The sequence below is a fragment of the Typopeltis vanoorti genome, chromosome 24 (assembly GCF_054136105.1).
Source record: "Typopeltis vanoorti isolate ZY-2024b chromosome 24, IOZ_Tvanoo_1.0, whole genome shotgun sequence".
NCBI lineage: Eukaryota > Metazoa > Arthropoda > Arachnida > Uropygi > Thelyphonidae > Typopeltis > Typopeltis vanoorti.
Window position 1 is genome coordinate 32,122,990 of NC_143572.1, and position 20,869 is coordinate 32,143,858.

Consider the following 20,869-nt stretch of genomic DNA (forward strand, 5'->3'; position numbering starts at 1 on the left):
GCCATCTGTTCACGCCTCTAATCTTTCTCAGGACTCTCATATCTGCGGTCTCTAGTCTTTGGTCAAGTGTTTCACTTCTTACCCAGCTCTCAGATCCATAAGTTAAAGCTGGTTTGAACACTGTCTTGTATTCAGCTAATTTAGTGTTCCGACTAATTTCTCTCTTATTCCATATGAATTTATTCAATTGACTTCCCACCATACCAGCTTTGCTGATTCTGTTGTCTATTTCTATATTTAATTTACCATCTTCCGTAAAAATCGTGCCTAAATAGCTGAAATGTTTTACTTGTTCAGGCTCTCCATTCAAAATGCAGTTGAAATTTTCAACGATTCTGCCTCTTTTCATTGTCTTCTTGTTATTGCTGACCTTCATACCATATCTATTACAAAAGTTATTCAATTTAGTCAAGGAATCGTGTAGACTTGTAGCAGATTTATTTAGAAGTATAACATCGTCCACATAAAGCAAAGAGCTGACATTAACATCTCCAATTTTGATATCATGTTTAATACCACTTTCCTTCATAATGTGATCCATATAGATAATGAATAACAGTGGGGGGTAGTGTACATCTTTGTCTCACACCAGATTTAACATTAAACCATCTTCCTGTACTTCCTTCAGTTCTAACTGCTGACTTACAACTCAAATAAAGACTAAGTATTGCTTGATATGATGCCCCATTGACACCATATAACTGCAGCGTATTGAATAGCTTCTCTCTCTTGGCACCTTGTGATATGCCTTTTCCAAATCGACAAAACTTAAATATTGATATTTGTTATATTCCCATGATTTCTCCACTATTTGACATAAAGTGAAGATCTGGATCCTTACATCCTCTATTTGACCTGAATGCAGCTTGGTCTTCACCAAGCTTTTCTTCCACAATTCTTCTCAACCGTTTCTCAAGTATACTTGCATATATCTTACCAGGAACACTCAGTATCATTTTGTATTTTGGTTTAACCAATAGGAATACAATTTGGTCTGCTAAATCCCAAATTGCCAGCCCATCCTCGTTCATTCAGTATCCAGGTAGATACCCAACAGGGTGCACCACGAGAAGGTGAGAATTGGACATTAGATCAGAAGCCCTGGTCCGTTCTCCGCATTCCTTTAAAGGCTATGTGGAGGTCTCCTCTCAGTTATACAGCTTTGACCCTTAACTAGTAATCTATACAAGAAATTGAAATTATCATAATGTTTTTAGTTGTTCAAAACGTTCTATTAATGAACACATTGCTACATCTAGAAGTGTATAAAACAGATTCACTCTAAATTTATCTTCTGGTGATTGTGCCGTTTCGTCGTGATGCTCGTAGTCAAATTCTCCTGTCTTCTTTCATCGTCGAACTTCCGTACCAGTTTTAAATTCTTATTCTCCATTCACCTCTTCACTCAGTTTTTTGTCGTTTTTAGAACTACTTTAAAATTTGCATCTGATCGATACTCTTGTAAGAATGATTTTAAGTTTTCGATAGATTCTAAAGCAAGTGTAATGCTCATTTTTTGTCTTGAAGCATTTTACTCACAGTGTTTATTCTGTTAAGTAAATCATGCCAAGTTATAAGAGAGCAAATAAATTTGTAGTCCTTTAATTTAGCACATAATGTTTGTGCTTCATGCTGAGTTTCTTTATTAAAATTTTCGTTATTTAAAATTTCAAAAAGTGAATCGTAAATTTCTCCTAATTGATATCGTAGAGCGCGGATTGCATTAATTTTACTTTTCCATCGCATTTCTGATGGCTGTTTCAATGTTAATTTTTTTACGAACTTTAAAAGGATTGCTAACGTTTGTAAGAAAATGAAAAGAAATTGTATATTTTTTGAATAATTGCAAAGAAACTAATTGTATATGCATTCAATTTGGCTGCATCGTTAATGGTTAAATTTAGAGTATGAGCAGCACATGGCACGTAGAAAGCTCGAGGAGTTTTGTTTAAAAGCAAACTTTGGAGCCCATATTTTTTCCCTTTCATATTTGCCCCATTGTCATACCCTTGACCTCGCATGTCTTCAATGGGAATGTTCTATTTTTCCAGTTGTTCCACTATTGTTGCACATAAACCACGTCCTGTGGAATCTGATATATCTGCGAAACCTAAAAGTTTTCCCTGTTCTTGACAATTCCATTGTCACAGGAAACAAAGCGAATAATAATGGTCATTTGTTCTGTTTTACATGCATCAGGTGTGCAGTCTAAAATTATGGAATAACATGTAGATTTTCAAATTGATAATAAAATTGTATCCCTGATTGCATTAATTAAAGTTTCTAATATTTCATTTTGACTGTCTTTACTCAAATACTGTACTCTATTGTTTCGTTGTAGGGCCCTTTCAACATGATTTTCCATAACAGGATCAAACTTCGCAAACAGTTAGACTAATTTTAAAAAATTGCCATTATTCCTTTCATATAATTTATCAGATGATCCACAAAAAGCTAAATTTTGGCTACCAAGGAATTTTATAAATCAATCAAGCCTTCTAAAACACTCGTCCAACGTTTCTTTTCCATTTCATACATGCTTTGAGTCGCAAAAGTTCCTTCCATTTTAAGAAATTTTTCATGTGAGTTAAACTAGTCTCATGACTATGCAAAGTTGTTCTTACATTTCTCCAATCGTTATAACCTTCTACAAGACTACTTGATTCGGTAGGTGTGAAAAGTTTGCAACAAAAGCAAAAAACAGAATTTAAAGTTTCGGAATAAATGAGCCATATTCTTGGCACGAGCTCACCGTTTTCCATTTTTCTATTATAATACTTGTTGCCAAATTTACGACCATATGTATCCCTGGGATATATTATATTTTTCTTTTGAATAGGGTCCCATTTCAATTAAAACAACTCGTAATTTTTCATCAATATTTTCCCATTCACCTGGATCTTCTAAATTTACAGAGACTAACAATGTGTTAGTTTCATGGTCAACTACAACTAAATTTTCTGCTAACTGTTTTTCACTTAAATCATGCGTCTTGTTATCTTGTTCAATAGTTTTCAATAGTACTTTCATGCAAACTGGATGATGTGCACGGTTGTTCAACTCTGATTTCTGATGTATCAAGTTGGTTACAATCTGAATCAGCATATTTTAATATTTTAACAAATTTATTAAGAGCTCTAGTTTGTTTCTTAATGTCTGCTTCTTTCGTAGCATGATGCTTACGATTTTGTGCACTGATAACTTTTTTTAAACAATTTTTTATTCCATTTCTATTTTATACCCACAAGAAATTATTACACAACACAACACAGAGACAAAATAATAGTCTGCATTGCGCTACTGTCAGTAGCCTACTGAGATGAGTACCATATTACACAACACAACACAGAGACACAATAATAGTCCGCACTGCGCTACTGTCAGTAGCCTACTGAGATGTGTACCATATGACTGGTTAACTAGCAACAAATGTTTTGTACAAAATTTGTTTCTGCGCATAAAAACTGTTCACCATTTCACTTTAGATAGACAGCAGTAGACACAACATTCTGCAGGCAAGCATTTAGCCTGCTCTCACTGCAAAATTGTAAACAGCAGGCTGATCAAAGAGGCGGCAATATACAATTTTTTTAAATTTTTATTTGGTGTATCCGGCCTTATTTATTTTATTATTGATCATTCTAAGAATTTTTTGGTTTTATGATAAAAATTTTGTTTTTTAAAAATGAACTTATGAACCGTGCCCTGGCTGCGCGATGCCTGCTTCCGCCAGCCCTGATCTTAGTCATCATCAAATTCCTGACATGTATCCTGAAGGGGTGTACAGGATGTTATGATAGTACCATGTGAAAAATTTACATCATTACTACCTTCCTAACAACAATTTTCCTCCAAATCAATCTGTTATCTGTCAAGACTCCAACCTTATCATATCTTCTAAGACACTTTTTACTGTATCAATCCACTTTTATCTGAGATGAGTACCTTGGTCTTCCTCCAGTTCTTTTTCCTTCCAACCTGGCAGAGAACAATTGTTTTCCTAATCTTTCTTCACCCGTTCTGTTTAAGTGACCATACCACCTTAGATTAACTCTGCTAACATATTCCTGGATGATAACAATGTCAATTCTTTCCTAATATCCTCATTTTGAATATGATACTGCCATTGGTTCACTCCACTAATCTTTCTCAGAACTCTCATATCAGAGGTCTCCAGTCTTTGATCAAGTGTTTTATTTCTATTCCAGCTCTGAAATCCATAAGTTAAAATTGGCTTGAACACAGTCTTGTGTACAGCTAATTTAGCGTTTTGACTAATTTCTCTTATTTCATATAAATTTATTAAGTTGCCTTCCTACCATACAAGCTTTGTTGATTCTGTTTTCTATTTCCATATTTAATTTACCATCTTCACTAAAAATCATTCCTAAGTAGCTGAAGTGTTTTACTTGTTTTATAGGTTCTCCATTCACGATGCAATTGATATTTTCAGTGTTTCTACCTGTTTTCATTTTCTTTGTCTTTTTTTTGCTGATTTTTCATACCAAATTTATAACAACAGTTATTCAATTTAGTCAGGAAATCTTGCAGACTAGTGCTGTATTTATTTAAAAGTATAACATCTGCATAAAGTAAAGAGCTGTGATTAACATCTCCAATTTTGAAATCATGTTTAATATCAATTTGCTTCATAATGTGATCCATATAGATGATTAATAACAGAGAAGGTAATGTACATCCTTGTCTCACACCAGATTCAACATTAAACCATCTTTCTGTACTTCCTTCAATTCTAACTGCTGACTTACAAGTCAAATAAAGACTAAGTATTGCTTGATATAGTGCTCCGTTGACACCACATGACTGTAGCACTTTGAACAGATTTTCTCTTAGCGCCCTATCATATGCCTTTTCCAGATCTACAAAACTTAAATACAGATCTTTTTTATATTCCCCATGATTTCTCAACTATTTGTAATAAAGTGAAAATCTGATCCTGACTGCCTGTATTTGGTCTGAAACCGGCTTGTTCTTCACGAAGCTTCCCTTCCACAATCATTCTGAATATCGCTTCTCGAGTATACTTGCATAAATCTAACAGAAATGCCTCTGTAATTCTCATATTCAGTTTTATTTCCCTTTTTATATGGGTGTGATGAGAGGTCTACTCCAATCATCTGGAATTCGTCCGTCTGTCCAGGCCTTCTGAACTACACAGTGCAGCCACCACAAGACTTATGCCTCCATACTTGGACATTTCTGGTCCAATAACATCTACTCCTGCTGCCTTTCCACATTTCAGGCTTCAGAAGACTTTTTCTACTTCAAGTTTGGATGTGTACTCCTGATTGCATGCCTGTTGTGTTTTTTTTTACCATTGTGCTGTCAATGCTTGTTTCATTTAGTAATTTTTCAAAGTAATTACTACATACATTAGAAAAGGGTCAAAGCTGTATAACTGAGAGGAGATCTCCACATAGCCTTTAAACCAATGCGGAGAATCGACCAGGGCTTCTGGCCTAATGTCCAATCCTCACCTTCTCGTGATGCACCCTGTTGGGTATCTACCTGGATACCGAACGAACGAGGATGGGCTGGCAATTTGGGATTTAGCCGACCAAATTGTATTCTTATTGGCTTAAACCAATATAGAAGAAGATGGTACAACATGACAAAATTTCATGCTGGCTGGGGCATCACCCAGTTAAACAAGGCCCCCCCTTGTTTTCGCCACGGAACCAGGGTGAACAGCGAAAAGTCAGCTACTGGAACAAATCTGAAAGCACACCCCAACTCAACATCACCATAGTTAAAGATTGGTACTATCAACATAAGAAGCCTGAATGGCAAAGAAATGGAACTAGCTGAGGAATTAGATAAGTACCAGATCGACATAATAGGAGTGACTGAAACAAAAAAGACAAAAACTGGTGAGATCTTTTTGAACAATAAATACAAAATGTTATATTCAGGCAATGACAATCAAGGAAAAGAAGGAGTACCCATGGTATTCAACACAAAATACGAGGCTAATCTTCTTGAATGGCAGACAGTCTCGAGTAGAGTGATGTGAGCAAATATGAGAATGGAAAACTGGACAATGAGATTTATTTGTGCCTATGGTCCCACAGAAGGTTCTACTAAGGCAGAAGTGGAGAAACTTTTTGATGCTTTAGAAAAAGCAACTGACACAATGAAAGAGGAAAAGTTGGTGCTGTTGGGGATCTAAATAACAGAGTAAGAAATGGCTATCAGACATACAAAAATATTTTGGGAAAATTTGGAGAAAAGAGCAAAGCCAATAATAATGGCAAATAATTGTTGGATTTCTGCTCAGGACATGGACTGGTTATTACTAACACCATGTTCTAACATAAAAATGTGCACAAATTCACATGGAGAGAAGAGGCAAGGAATAAGAAAAGTCTCATTGACTATGTTATTGGTGATTGTGATGTTTTCTCCCTGGTGCAGGAGACCAGAGTGTATACAGAGGATTTGAAATGGAAGCGATCACTATTTGGTCTTGAGCAGGATAAAATTGAATTTCGTATTGAAAAGAATAACATGTAAGAAAGTTTTAAAGCGAATAAAAGTTGAGCAGTTCTCAGATGTGAACTGTAGACTAAAATACACAAAGATTATTGAAGAAAAAATGAAATAGTTTGAGAACAGGAACCAAATCTTGGAGATTCAGTGGCAAGCTTTGAAGAAACCCTCATTGATTCAGCCAGACAGGCATGTGGTGAGGTTGTCTACAAGGATAGAATAATCAGAACTGCATGGTGGATATAGGAAGTTAAAGAGGCAGTGAAGGAAAAGATGAAAGCATATCAAAAGTTCCTGTCAAATAAGTCAGCTTGTGCTCTTACAGAATACAGAGACAAATGTAAGAAAGCTAAACACTGTGTAAAACTAGCTAAACAAAAGTCATAGGAGGCAAGAACATAGAAAATAGATATGAAGAAGGTGGTAAGATATTCTGGAGGTTATTGAAGAAGCTTAGAAATTGAGGAAAGAGTGCTGTAAAAGGAGTTAGAGATGATAAAGGTGACATGAAAACAGGAGAAAAAGATATCCTTGAAGTATGGAAAAATTACTTCGAAAAATTGCTAAATGAAACAAGCAGTGATAGCACAGTGGTAAAAAACACTCAACAGGCATACGGTCAGGAATACATATCCATATTTGAAGTAGAAAAAGCCATTAAAGGCTTGAAATGTGGAAAGGCAGCAGGAATAGATAATATTTCGACCAGAAATGCTGAAATATGGTGGTATAAAAGTCTTACAGTGGCTGCACTACATAGTTCAGAAAGCCTGGACAGAGGAACGAATTCCTGATGATTGGAGTAGAGCTCTAATAGTATCCATATATAAAAAGGGAAATAAAACTGAATGTGAGAATTACAGAGGTATTTCCCTACTGAGTGTTCCTGGCAAGATCTATGCAAGCATACTTGAGAAACGGTTGAGAAGAATTTTCGAAGAAAAGCTTGGTGAAAAACAAACTGGATTCAGGCCAAATAGCGGCTGTCAGGATCAGATCTTGACTTTACGACAAATAGTTGAGAAAGCATGGGAATATAACTAAGATCTGTATTTAAGTTTTGTCGATCTGGAAAAGGCATATGACCAGGTGCTAAGAGAGAAGCTATTCAATAAGCTACAGTTATATGGTGTCAATTGGGCATTATATCAAGCAATACTTAGTCTTTATTTGAGTTGTAAGTTGGCAGTTAGAATTGAAGGAAGTTCAGGAAGATGGTGTAATGTTAAATCTGATGTGAGATAAGGATGTACATTATCCCCTCTGTTATTCATTAACTATATGGATCACATTATGAAGGAAAGTGGTATTAAACATGATATCAGAATTGCAGATGTTAATGTCAGCTCTTTGCTTTATGTGGACGATGTTATACTTCTAAATAAATCTGCTACAAGTTTGCAAGATTCCCTGACTAAATTGAATAACTGTTGTAATAGTTATGGTATGAAGGTCAGCATTAAAAAGACAAAGACAATAAAAATAGGTAGAATTGTTTAAAATGTCAATTGTGTTGTGAATAGGGAACCTGTGGAACAAGTAAAACATTTCAGCTACTTAGGTACGATTTTTACTGAAGATGGTAAATTAAGTACGGAAATAGACAACAAAAGCTGGTATGGTAGGATGTCAGTTGAATAAATTCATATGGAATAAGAGAGAAATTAGTCGGAACACTAAATTAGCTATATCCAAGACATTGTTCAAACCAGTTTTAACTTATGGATCTGAGAGCTGGGTAAGAAGTAATAAAACACTTGACCAAAGACTAGAGACCACAGATATGAGAGTCCTGAGAAAGATTAGAGGCGTGAACAGATGGCAATAATGGCAATATCATATTAAAAACGAGGATATTAGGAAAGAACTTGACATTGTGTCAGCATCTTGGAATGCATTAGCAGAGCTAATCTCAGGTGGTATGGTCACCTAAACACAATGGGCGAAGAAAGATTAGCAAAACAAGTGTTCTCTGCAAGGTTGGCAGGAAAACGACCCAGAGGAAGACCAAGATATAGGTGGATTGATACAGTACAGTGCGCCTTAGACGATAGAAATATAAGATCTGATAACGATAATATTGGAGTCTCTTGACAAGTAACAGACTGATTTGGAGGAAAATTGTAGATAGGAAGTTAGTAATGATGTAAATTTTTCATGTAGTACTATAATATCCTGTACACCCCTTGAGGGTACATGTCATTAATTTGATGATGATGATTTTTTTCCTCCAGTTTTCACGTCAACTTTATCATCTCTAATTCCTTTTACAGCACTCTTTCCTTCATTTCTTAGCTTTTTTCAACAACCTCCAGATTATTGTGTCACCTTCCCGATATTTATTTTCTGCGTTTTTGCCAGTCTTCCCATGTTTTGTTTAGCTTATTTTACAGTGTTTGTCTGTATTCTCTAAGAGCACAAGTTGACATTTACCAGGAATATTCAATATACTTCTTTTTCTTCTTGGCTTCTTTAAGTTCCTGTGTCCACCATGGTGTTCTGATTTTTATATCCTTTCAGACAACATCACCACATGCCTCTCTCTTGCTGAATCAATGTTTTCTTCAGAACTTGCCACTGAATCTCCAAGGTTTGGTTCCTGTTCTCAAACTCTTTCATTTTGTCTTGAATAATGTTTGCGTATTTTAGTCTACAGTTCACATCTCAGAGCTGCGTAACTTTTATTTGCTTTAAAACTTTCTTACATGTTCTTTTCGGTATGAAATTCATTTTTATCCTGATCACGAGTAAATGGTGATCACTTCCAATTTCTTAGTGAGAAAAGTGTACACTTCGTACACTTTTCTCACTGGTGCAGGACTAGTGTCCTGCACCAGTGAGAAAACATCATTATCAACAATAACATAGTCAATGAGACTTTTCTTATTCTCTCCATGTGAATTTGTGCACATTTTTATGCTGGAACATTGTGTTAACAATAACCATGCCATGTCCTGAGAAGAAAACCAACAGGTATTTGCCAATATTGCTCTTTTGTCCAAATTTTTCCAAAATATTTGAAGGAGTAGTAAATGATTGTCTAGCAATCATTTCCTACATATGTGTGTTGATTAAAAATAAATATTCCTAATGTCTTGATATGGTATGCTACTTGTTAAGAAGACCAATTTGCATCTTCCCCTTTATCAGGAATAGGAAATGATTGTCTGGCAATCATTTCCTACTCCTATTTAGATCTCCAACATGATGATGAATTTGTGTGTGTGTGTGTGTGTGTGTGTGTGTGTGTGTGTGTGTGTGTGTGTGTGTGTGTGTGTGTGTGTGTGTGTGTGTGTGTGTGTGTGTGTGTGTGTGTGTGTGTGTGTGTGTTAAAATAAATATTGCTGATGTCTTGATATGGTATGCTACTTGTTAAGAAGAGACCAATTTGCGTCTTCCCCTTTATCACCTAGTTCACATTTCTAATGTAAATTGCAGAATGTTATAGAGAATCAAAAAAGAGATGTAATAAACAACTTTCCTAACATTAAACTGTGCCTTGTTCAGTGTCAAACACAAAATTCATTTGAAACACATACAAATAATACACATGTAATCCAATACAGAAATATCAAATAGTAAAAAAAAATCTTATCTAGTTGGACAGTTTTTAAACACTGAACACATCAAATTTACAATTTGACCACGCCTTAGTGCTGGCAATACAATATGTTAACATACTGTGTTGCCATCGATAATCCAAACTCATTCTATGGATAAAAGAAGAAAATCAAGAATAATCAACTAAAAAAATCTACCTTCATATTTCTTTATTTGTAATTTCATCTCTAGATCAATTGTGATATGTTTGTGGGATGATTTACGTTTTGATTGAAGGGCACATTTACTGCCAGCCATTGTGAATAATATGTTGAAGTGCAGAGTAGATGCTTTTTACATAATGAATGATTGGTGAGCGGTTGTATATCGAGAGCATGTGAATGTTAATTGTATAAATGATTTTAAGTTTGTTTGTTGTTGAAGGTTAAGTGAGACTTTTCATGGTGAGTCTGTTGAATCTATGGCAGTTCAGTTAATAATGATAATTGAAGTAAAATGCATACACGTTGACTGGTTAATGTTCTTCCCACTTCATGCTATATTGAGGTCAGTCTTCACACTGCTTCTTAGGTAGCATCTTCACATAGCACCAGAAATCATGACTCTCCTAACACTAAATTGCCCCTTGTTCATTGTACTCTCTTATCATGCACATCAGTGAAGTACTGATGAATCTCCACTTCTGGAATGTATTTCATCTTTAAGAAAATTAAATGAATCATGAGCCTGCGTTTTAAGCTATGGTGCTACGTTGAACAGCAGTTTCATGTTCTTTTTGGTATATCAGTACTTGCAGGCTAATTTAGCCATACCATCATGCTAAATTAGTTCAGTACTAAAAAAAATTCACTTTTTGTATTTTAATCAAAAAATTTTCAAATTTTTTATTAGAATGGAAATTAGAATGCAAGCGATTTAAAATATGAATATCTTTTCACAGCAAGCTCAGAGTTCCTGTTACACCATTCAGATTTAAATTGAAATTATTGCCTCTGTGTCCTGAGATTTGGGAGATTCTTATCCTATGTAAATATCAAAAGTGATTAATAATAAACTATTTGATATGATCCTAATGTGGATTATATCAAATGTGGGGTGCTTAATTGTTTTTATAGGTTAACAAATTGGTGTATTTGCCATGTATTCTGTTTCTCTTTGAATATTTTGTTTGTTCCATACTGATGATGATGTACTACCTGCATTATAAAATATTTGATTAGACACAGTATTAATTTCAATAAAGTTAAATGCTGTTTCTAATCTGTACTCTTGATTACTATGCTACAGTCTCTGCTATTACTTGTATAATGAAAGTAGGGGAATTTTTGGAGTCCCATATATCTGGCTTCAGTGTATATATATAATTTTAATTTTGTCATGCCAGAATGTAATTTTTTTATTAATAATTTATGCCCTTGTTTCTTTGAATTAGGGAAATCTCAATCCATAATTTAGTAACTTTACCTTGATTCATTCTCCTAAGTACAAATTTTAACCACTAATATCTTGCAGTATATGAATTTCCATGCTTTCAACTTAGCTTCTTATAGATTTTACCTTGATGGACCTGTGGTTTCAGTCAGGATTTCTCCATGACTGCAGGTCGTAAAGAGTCCAGCTATTCCTGTCTTGGCTTTTCTTCTCCATTTTCTTCCAACTTTCTTAATCATTGGGTCTTCCCACCTTAAGGCTGGTCTTCCAGGTTTCCTTTTGGTATCTCTCGGATACCAGTTTGTAACTTTGATTGTCCATCTGTTGTCTCTCATTCTGGCGAGATGTCCTGCCCATCTTCTTTTGCTGTTGTAGATTGTTTTTATTATATCTGTGAGTCCAGACTTCTTCCTGCTTTCTGTGTGTCTTACATGGTCTATTTTGTTTATATTGCATATTCTTCTTTCTATTGCACGTTGAGTTGTTATTAAGCTCTGTTCTTCTTTTAAAGTTGTGTTCCATGTTTCACTGCCATAAGTTAATACTGGTAAGATGTGACTATTGAAAAGATGGGCTCTTATGTCTATATCTATGTTTTGGTTGGTAATTGTTGATTTTATTTTGTTGAAGGCTATCCAAGCAGCTCTTTTTCTCCTTGTTATTTCATTTGATATATCATTATTCATTTTTATGGACTGACCGAGGTAGATGTATTCTTCAACTTTTCTAAAGATTTAGAAGCTGGGGGGAGGCGAAGACGGATGCTTCCATTCACTGCTTTGTTGTTTCATTGTAGAGTCATATTGATATAACCAAGCTTCATCTGCTGTAATGATGCGTTTTAAGAAGTTGTTGCCTTCTTGTTCCAGTCTTTCTTTCCATTCTGTGCACACATCCACTCGATGCTGCATTTGCTCCGGTGTCAAGAGTTTGGGAATCCATCGGGCGCAAACACGTTTGTCCCAAATGTTCAGCCATGATTGAGTGAACACTTCCCACAGAAATATTCAGGACAACATGCAGCTGCCGTACTGTAATTCTGCGATCCTCCTTAATGATAATTGCTGCTGTGTTGATCATTGTCTCTGTGATGGACGTTGAAGGTCTTCCCTCATGTTCAAGATCTTCCACATTTTGCCTTCCGTCCTTAAAAGTTTTATGCCAGCGAAAAACACTTGTCCTCGACATTGCTTCATCGTGGAAAGCTTCAAGTATCATGTTAAAAGTGTCCAATGCCGATTTTTGTAAATGCACACAAAATTTAATCGCATAACGCTGTTCCAAGGACGCTTCCATTTTGACGACTGGTCGTGCCTCGTAGGTGCGCCAAAACAAGCTTATGTTTAGTCACGTGACACTCTGGCACATCAGCCCATATACGCCATCTATCAACCTCTTTTGTTAATACAGACAGCAGCATTTCTTTATTCCACAGAAATTAATATTGTGATGAGTGGTTTCGCGACAGTAAAATTAGTCTTATTACTTATTGAGCAGCCCTCGTACAACAAGAGTGAACCTTATCTCCATTGTTATTCATTATCTATGTAGATCACATTATGAAGGAAAGTGGTATTAAATCAAAATGGTAATGTTTAATCCTAGCTCTTTGCTTTATACAGATATTATACTTATGATTAAATCCAGCACAAGGTCTTTTGCAAGATTCCATGACTAAATTGAATAACTGTTGTAATAAATTTGGTATGAAAATCAGCAACAAAAAACCAGAAACATTGAAAACATCAACTGTATCCTGAATGGTGAACCTATAGAACAAGTAAAACGTTTCAGCTATATAGACACAATTTTTAATGAATGGAAAATGAAATATAGAAATAACACACGTGATCAAAGACTGGAGACCTCTGATATGAGATTTCTGACAAAGATTAGTGGAGTGAATAGATGGTATCCATGACAGCATCACATTAAGAATTAGGATATTAGGAAAGAACTTACCATTGTTAGCATTCGGGAATGTGTTAGTAGAGCTAATCTCAGGTGGTATGGTCACTTAAATAGAATGAGAGATGAGCAGGTAGCAAAACAGATGTCCTTTGCCAGGTTGGCAGAAAAAAGACCCAGAGGAAGACCAAGATGTATATGGATTTATACAATAAAAAGTGCTTTAAAGGACAGAAATATAAGATCTGGTATTGTTGGAATTTTGAGAGATAACAAATTAAATTGTTTTTTTCATGTAGTACTGTCATAATTAACCTGTATACATCCACTCCCTGAGGGGACACATCAGGAATATGATGATTATGATAGTGTATAGTTTTGTGTGCTCTAAAAATGCCAGTGTGAATTTCATTGAAATTTCAGAAACTTGAGAAATAATTTTTTGTTCTATACGTGTGGATAGGCTTATGTGTTCATCAGACATTTTTGTAATAGATTTCACGGTTTGATATGAACACAGATGGATAGGAAAATAACTATTTATTAACTTAAAAGCTAATATTTCGCTAGTATTATATCCAGCATCTTCAGAGCACACAACAAAACGTTTGTTACAAATGCAAAACAACCACAATCCGGTGTAACAGTGGGGCTAGTAAAAGTAATTGCAGCATGCAACACAAGACTAAAGTCCTAATATGGCACCATCTAGGTTTAAAAAAAAAAAATTCAAAGTTGTTTAATAGTAGTCCAAATGATAGTCTTAGAAAGTTTGAAAATATGAAATAAAATAAAAGTAATAAATAAGAAGCCTTAAAACATACTCCAAACCTTAACAAGTATGGCTGTATAAATCTACCAAAGATTTGGGAGAAGTCATCTTAAGACCAACTTAATATTTATTACTTTTATTTTATTTCATTTTTTCAAACTTTCTAAGACTATCATTTGGACTACTATTTCAAAACTTTAAATTTTATTTATTTTTTTTAAAAAACCTAGATGGTGCCATATTAGGACTTTAGTCGTGTTGCACGCTGCAATTACTTTTACTAGCCCCACTGTTACACCGGATTGTGGTTGTTTTGCATTTGTAACAAACTTTGTGTTGTGTGCTCTGAAGATGCTGGATATAATTCCAGCGAAATATTAGCTTTTAAGTTAATAAATAGTTATTTTCTTATCCATCTGTGTTTATATCAAACCGTGAAATCTATTACAAAAAAATTTTTTGTTCTTTTGGTGGTGTTCATGCCATGAAGCATAGCTGGAATAATCACCAGCACCTAGACCTTTCAACATATCTGAATAGAATATAAAGAAATCAAGGTATATTGAAAGGCCTAGGTGCTGGCGATTATATAAAATCTTGGAAATATTGCTATGAAAAGGGATTCAGAAAAACTAGAGAAAATTGTAGCTAATAACCAGTGAGTACCTGTTGGATTTCTATTCAGGATATGAATTAGTCATTAGACTAGAATTTTTCAAATTCTGGTCTAATAACTTTATTGGGGCTTTTCAATTAAAAATGGATTAGCTGATCTCATATGGAGGTGGAGGATTTTGCTCTCATAGAAACCCAGATTTTCATCCCTTGAGACAGGCAAATCAGCCCTGTGAATTTGCATATCTAGAGAAATAAAATACTTTCCATAAGGGGATATAGCAGAGGAGTGACAGGCCATCTGCATTAATTGCCCAAACCTCTAATTGGCATCCCAACCCATGTCAAGTAGATGAGAAATGAATGGATGTATAACTTACCATATATTTTGCTTTCTAGATTATGAATTATTCATATATAATTAAAGGATTTTTTTTCCATCTTACTGAAGAAATCCAAATATGCTCTCAAGTCTTGAAATAACAGCATTGTCAATTTAAATTTTAGATTACTCTCTCTCTCTCTCATATATATAATTTAAAAAAAAAATTGACTGATTCAAAAAAAAACCTTTTATAGGATTATGAAGATGCAGAAGAAATGATAAATCAGTTGCTTCAAGAAAGAGATCAGCTAAGGTAAATAAATGATAGTTTTTCACATTATATGTTCATTTCCTTAAGTGTGGAATGTTAAAAATGATTATTTCAACCTTTCTGCCAAAAGACATTAATTAGTCTATGTAGGATGGGATGGCAACAGTATAAAATCTCCAAAATATCGCTATAAAAAGGAATTAAAAAAAAATGAAAAGTGCAGCTAATAACCAGTAAGTATACCTTTTGGATTTCCATTCAGGCTATGGATTAGTCATTGGTAATACCATCAGTCTGGGTAGTATCTCCTATTGCTAAAAACTTGTCCAGAACTAACACCAATCCTATATTACATTATCTGTTCATTCTTTCCTTCTTGACTGGTATCTGATCTTCAGCACAGAAATAAGCCTGCATTCAGTTCCTTCAAAAAAAAAAAAAAAAAAAAAAAAAACTTTTATAAATTTTAACTAGCAAATGACTCTTCATTTGCTTTACTTCAGTTTTCATTCTCTCAATGTCAGACATTCTTGACATTCCTAGGGCATTTGGGTAACCAGGCTTCTCTTGCTCACTGATTTTCACAGTAATGGTTTCCTCTCCTCATATTTCCCTGCTGATACATGAATACCCAGGACTCTGATATTCTTACCCACTTTCTTTCTTCTGTACATAAATGATCACCTCAAATCCTGTTGCAAAGAACACTCCATTCCTCATTCTCTTTTGATAAATCTTGTAGTGCCTCAATATCTTCCATATCCTGAATTCTGATATCCTTGCTTCAGCGAGGTTGAGGATAGCCTTGTGAACTACAATGCAACCAAACATATCACTCTCTAATTTCTTGCAAGAAAGCCATTACACCACTTCCTGTTACTTATGTTAACCTTTTGTTAGCTAGTTTTACACAGTGTTTAGCTTTCTTACATTTGTCTCTGTATTCTCTAAGAGCACAATCTGACTTTTTTGCCAGGAACTTTTGATATGCTTTCTTCTTTTCTTTCACTGCCTCTTTAACTTCCTGTGTCCACCATGGAGTTCTGATTTTTGTATCCTTGCAGACAACCTCACCACATACCTCTCTGACTGAATCATTCAGAGTTTTCTTCAAGGCTTCCCACTGAATCTCCAAGGTTTGGTCCCTGTTCTCAAACTCTTTCATTTTTTTCTTCAATAATCTTTGTGTATTTTAGTCTACAGTTCACATCTGAGAGCTGCTCACCTTTTATTCATTTTAAAACTTTCTTACATGTCATTCTTTTCAATTTGAAATTCAATTTTATCCTGCTCAAGACTAAATAGTGATCACTTCCAATTTCAAATCCTCTGTACACTCTGGTGTCCTGCACCAGGGAGAAAACATCACTATCAACAATAACATAGTCAATGAGACTTTTCTTATTTCTTGCCTCTTCTCTCCATGTGAATTTGTGCACATTTTTATGTTGGAACATTGTGTTAGTGATAACCAGTCCATGTCCTAAGCAGAAATCCAACAGATATTTGCCATTATTATTAGCTTTGCTCTTTTCTCCAAATTTTCCCAAAACATTTTTGTATGTCTGACAATCACTTCCTACTCTGCTATTTAGATCCCCAACAAGGACCAACTTTTCCTTTTTCATTGTGTCAGTAGCTTTCTCTAGAGCCTCAAAAAATTCCTCCACTTCTACCTTAGTAGAACCTTCTGTGGGACCATAGGCACAAATAAGTCTCATTGTCCAGTTTTCCATTCTCATATTTGCTCACATCACTCTACTCGAGACTGCCTGCCATTCAAGAAGATTAGCCTCGTATTTTGTGTTGAATACTATGGCTACTCCTTCTTTTCCTTGATTGTCATTGCCTGAATATAACATTTTGTATTTATTGCTCAAAAAGATCTCGCCAGTTTTTGTCTTTTTTGTTTCAGTCACTCCTATTATGTCGATCTGGTACTTATCTAATTCCTCAGCTAGTTCCATTTCTTTGCCATCTTTGCCATTCAGGCTTCTTATGTTGATAGTACCAATCTTTAACTATGGTGATGTTGAGTTGGGGTGTGCTTTCAGATTTGTTCCAGTAGCTGACTTTTCGCTGTTCACCCTGGTTCCATGGCAAAATCAATGGGGGCCTTGTTTAACCGGGCGACGCCCCAGCTGGCATGAAATTTTATCATGTTGTACCATTTTTTGTATTTTGGTTTAAGCCAATAAGAATACAATTTGGTCGGCTAAATCCCAAATTGCCAGCCCATCCTCGTTCATTCAGTATCCAGGTAGATACCCAACAGGGTGCACCACGAGAAGGTGAGAATTGGGCATTAGGTCAGAAGTCCTGGTCAGTTATCCCCATTCCTTTAAAGGCTATGTGGAGGTCTCCTCTCAGGTATCTACACTATGAATTGTTGGAACATCCACCCTATTTCCCCAGATTTGGCTCCCTCTGACTTCGATCTCTTTCCAAAACTAAAACTCTTCCTCGCTGGTCAGCATTTTTCTTTGAATCAAGAGGTGATTACAGCTGTAGATGGGTATTTTGCAGATCTTACTGAGAACCAACAGCATTGTTGGAATAAACATATTAGTCTTAAGGGAGCTTATATTGAAAAATAAAAATAATTTTGAAATTATAAATTCGTTTTTTCATTGTTAGGCAGAGAACTTTTCAGACCACCCTCGTATGTGAAAAAGAAAAATTTGGAGATTGAACAGATAGCATTAATATCAGAATCATACTAAAAATGTTGTTTTAAAAAAAAATTTTAATGAGGAATTTGATACAGTTAGTATTCACGAATGTGTAAACACAGCTAATATATGGTGGTATAGTTATTTGAGCAGAATGAAAGAGCAAAGATTATCAAAACAGATGTTGGATGACAGGGAAAGTCTCAGAGAATGACCCATTCTAGGTTAAACTGATGCACCTGCTTTAGAAGACCAGAATATGTGATCTCACAGTATTGGAAACCTGAAATATACTGAGTTAATTTTTAAGGAAATTGTTAATTAAAAATGAATAATATAAACCTGATCATGAGTATTATCACAGTATCATGTTCTCCCTTTGGTGGAACATATCAGGAATCTAGATGACGATAATGAATAAGAGGTGTCTATGATTCATTATCGTTATCTAAATTTAATTTGAGAAGTTGAAGTAGAGTAATAAAGGAGGGAGGATTACACTTAGAATGTTTATTTCTGGCAAGCAAATTAGCCTGTGTGCTTAGAGAATGTGGTGATATACTGTGTAGCAGAAAATATGATTCACTCATGGTATTGCAAAGTGAACATTATCTTTTTTTAATTTGTTGCTACACTGAATGTATCCTACTCCTAAAAAATTATTTGAACTTAGAAAACAGTTGGTGCCCTGTAAGAACTCATCATTTTTTCTTCATTTAATAAAAAACGTTCTCTGAATCAAAGCCAGGGTGTATTATTCCTGTAAATTAGGACACCTTCCATTAGTATGTTAATCAAAAATGGAGAAAGTTGTGTTTAATTATAATGAAATCAACATGTATGTAGTTGTTGTAGCACAAATTATTTTATTATTTTTTAAATTAAATTTTGTCTAGAAAGTATGTTAACAACAATTTGAAACATGTAACAGGGAAAAAAAAAAAATGCTATGCCAGGCTTGATAGAAGCCATTATTGTCAAAAAATTGAAAGTCAAATCATTATTAACACATTCAAATAAAATATATCTTCCTGTGAAACAAATTACTACTATGTGGCAGCAGTTTACCTGTTTCTTTCAAGAAGAAAAAAAACATCATCTGTAATTTGTAACAATAATGTACTCCTTTATAGTACATTATTGTTACAAATTTGCTTTTTTTTTTTGATAAATATCCAGCCCTTGTACTTTGATCTGAGGGACATTGTTGCAAATAGCACCAATCACATGAACATGCTATGTGACTTCGTTCCCACTGAGAGAACAGTGTGGAAATAAAAACAAATCTCAGTGTTAAAAGGTCATAGATTAGAGCATAATATGTGCCCATCGTGTACTGCATTAAAAATCTGAAACAGATTAAATTTAAAAAAAAAAAAAAAAAAAAGTATTTTCAATTAGATTTGAATATTTACTATAGAAAACTACAGCTTTAATGTGGCTGGATATATTGTGATATTTTATAATTTATTATTTTGAATTCTCTAACTCATGTTTTGTTTGTTTTCTTAGGATAACGACAAAATCACTGTTCAATCCTCAATTTGGGAGTATCTTCAGAACACACCACAATCCAACTTACTTTTCTCGTCGTTTATTTCGTTATTCGGATATCTATATGTCTCAAATTACAGATCTTCTAAATTATTCTCTGAAACATATTTTCTATCCACGACGTGGTGCACTTCCCCATGAATGTAAGATCCCATTTATATGAGGCTGCTTTATTTCATTTGAAATATAAATTTAGCTGGATATCATAATTTTGTAGAAAATGTAGGGGATGGGGGGGGATTATTGTATTGATAGTTGTATGACTTATTCTTAGAAGTAAGTTTAGTGAACTTTGTTTGGGTATTGGTATAAAAATAATGTTCAATTTCCTTCACTTTTATTATTGTGAAATTCTGCTGGTAGATTATTTCTTTTCATTATTAAAATGTGCCAAAACACTAATTCTTGCTACTTTTTTATTAAAAGAATTCTTATTTAAATATCAAAGCGTTTATATTAATATTGTTGATAGTAATAATAGTGTTAGTTAAAAGAATATCATTATTGCATAATTTGAATCTCAGCAATATTATGTGTCGTAAAATAGTTATGGAAATTTAATGAGCAAGGTAAGATTCTTTTGAAATTCTGTAAAAAGTGTGAGAATATGAGACATTCATTGAAAAAAAAAAAATTAAAACTTGTGTAAATAACAGTTTGCTGACCTTATCGTTAACTTCTTTCTTTCCTATAATCTGTTACTATTTTAGTAATAATTTTCAATGTTATTCTGAATAACTTTAATGAATTGTCATTTAGGTACAAGATGTATGTTTTGTAAAGAGGTCATTTTTAAAGCATGAATATAGTTAGCCATCTAATTAAGCTCAGTGGTCCATTTTACCTTGACCTTTGTCCTCCAAAATTAATTTTGGAGGACAAAGGTCAAGGTAAAAGGTCTTGTACAATACAAAAAAAATCTGTTTGTATTGTACAAGATTTATTTATGATAGAATTTTCCTGTTTGGTACATCATAGCAAAATCATGGACTATATATAACACAGTAACAAAAAAGTCCTGTTCAGTCCTCATGACATAATTAATATATTCTTTAAAAAAAAAAAGTTCACTATAGCAGACATTATACTATAACAAAACCATTCCTTTGATTCCTGTGAGTTTCCTGTAGTGAAGAGTGACCATATTTCTTGGATTGTTACATTTCTTTGCTATAATAAACATTAATTAAAAGAAACACACGTATTAACCACAGTGAAAATTATTTAATTGTAAATATTTCATCCTAAGT

General features: G+C 34.3%; 1 protein-coding gene across 1 annotated transcript in view; it reads left to right on the forward strand.

Annotated features, from left to right (window-relative positions):
* The window catches only part of Nt5c (5' nucleotidase C), a 112,187-nt gene extending 92,338 nt beyond the window's left edge, over positions 1–19,849 (forward strand). The window contains exons 13-14 of the mRNA XM_090414152.1: positions 15,377–15,435; positions 19,578–19,849. Coding sequence (XP_090270278.1) covers positions 15,377–15,435; positions 19,578–19,782 — 264 coding nt within the window. The 3' untranslated portion in view covers positions 19,783–19,849. The remainder of the gene's footprint in view (positions 1–15,376; positions 15,436–19,577) is intronic.
* Positions 19,850–20,869: the final 1,020 nt, after the last annotated feature.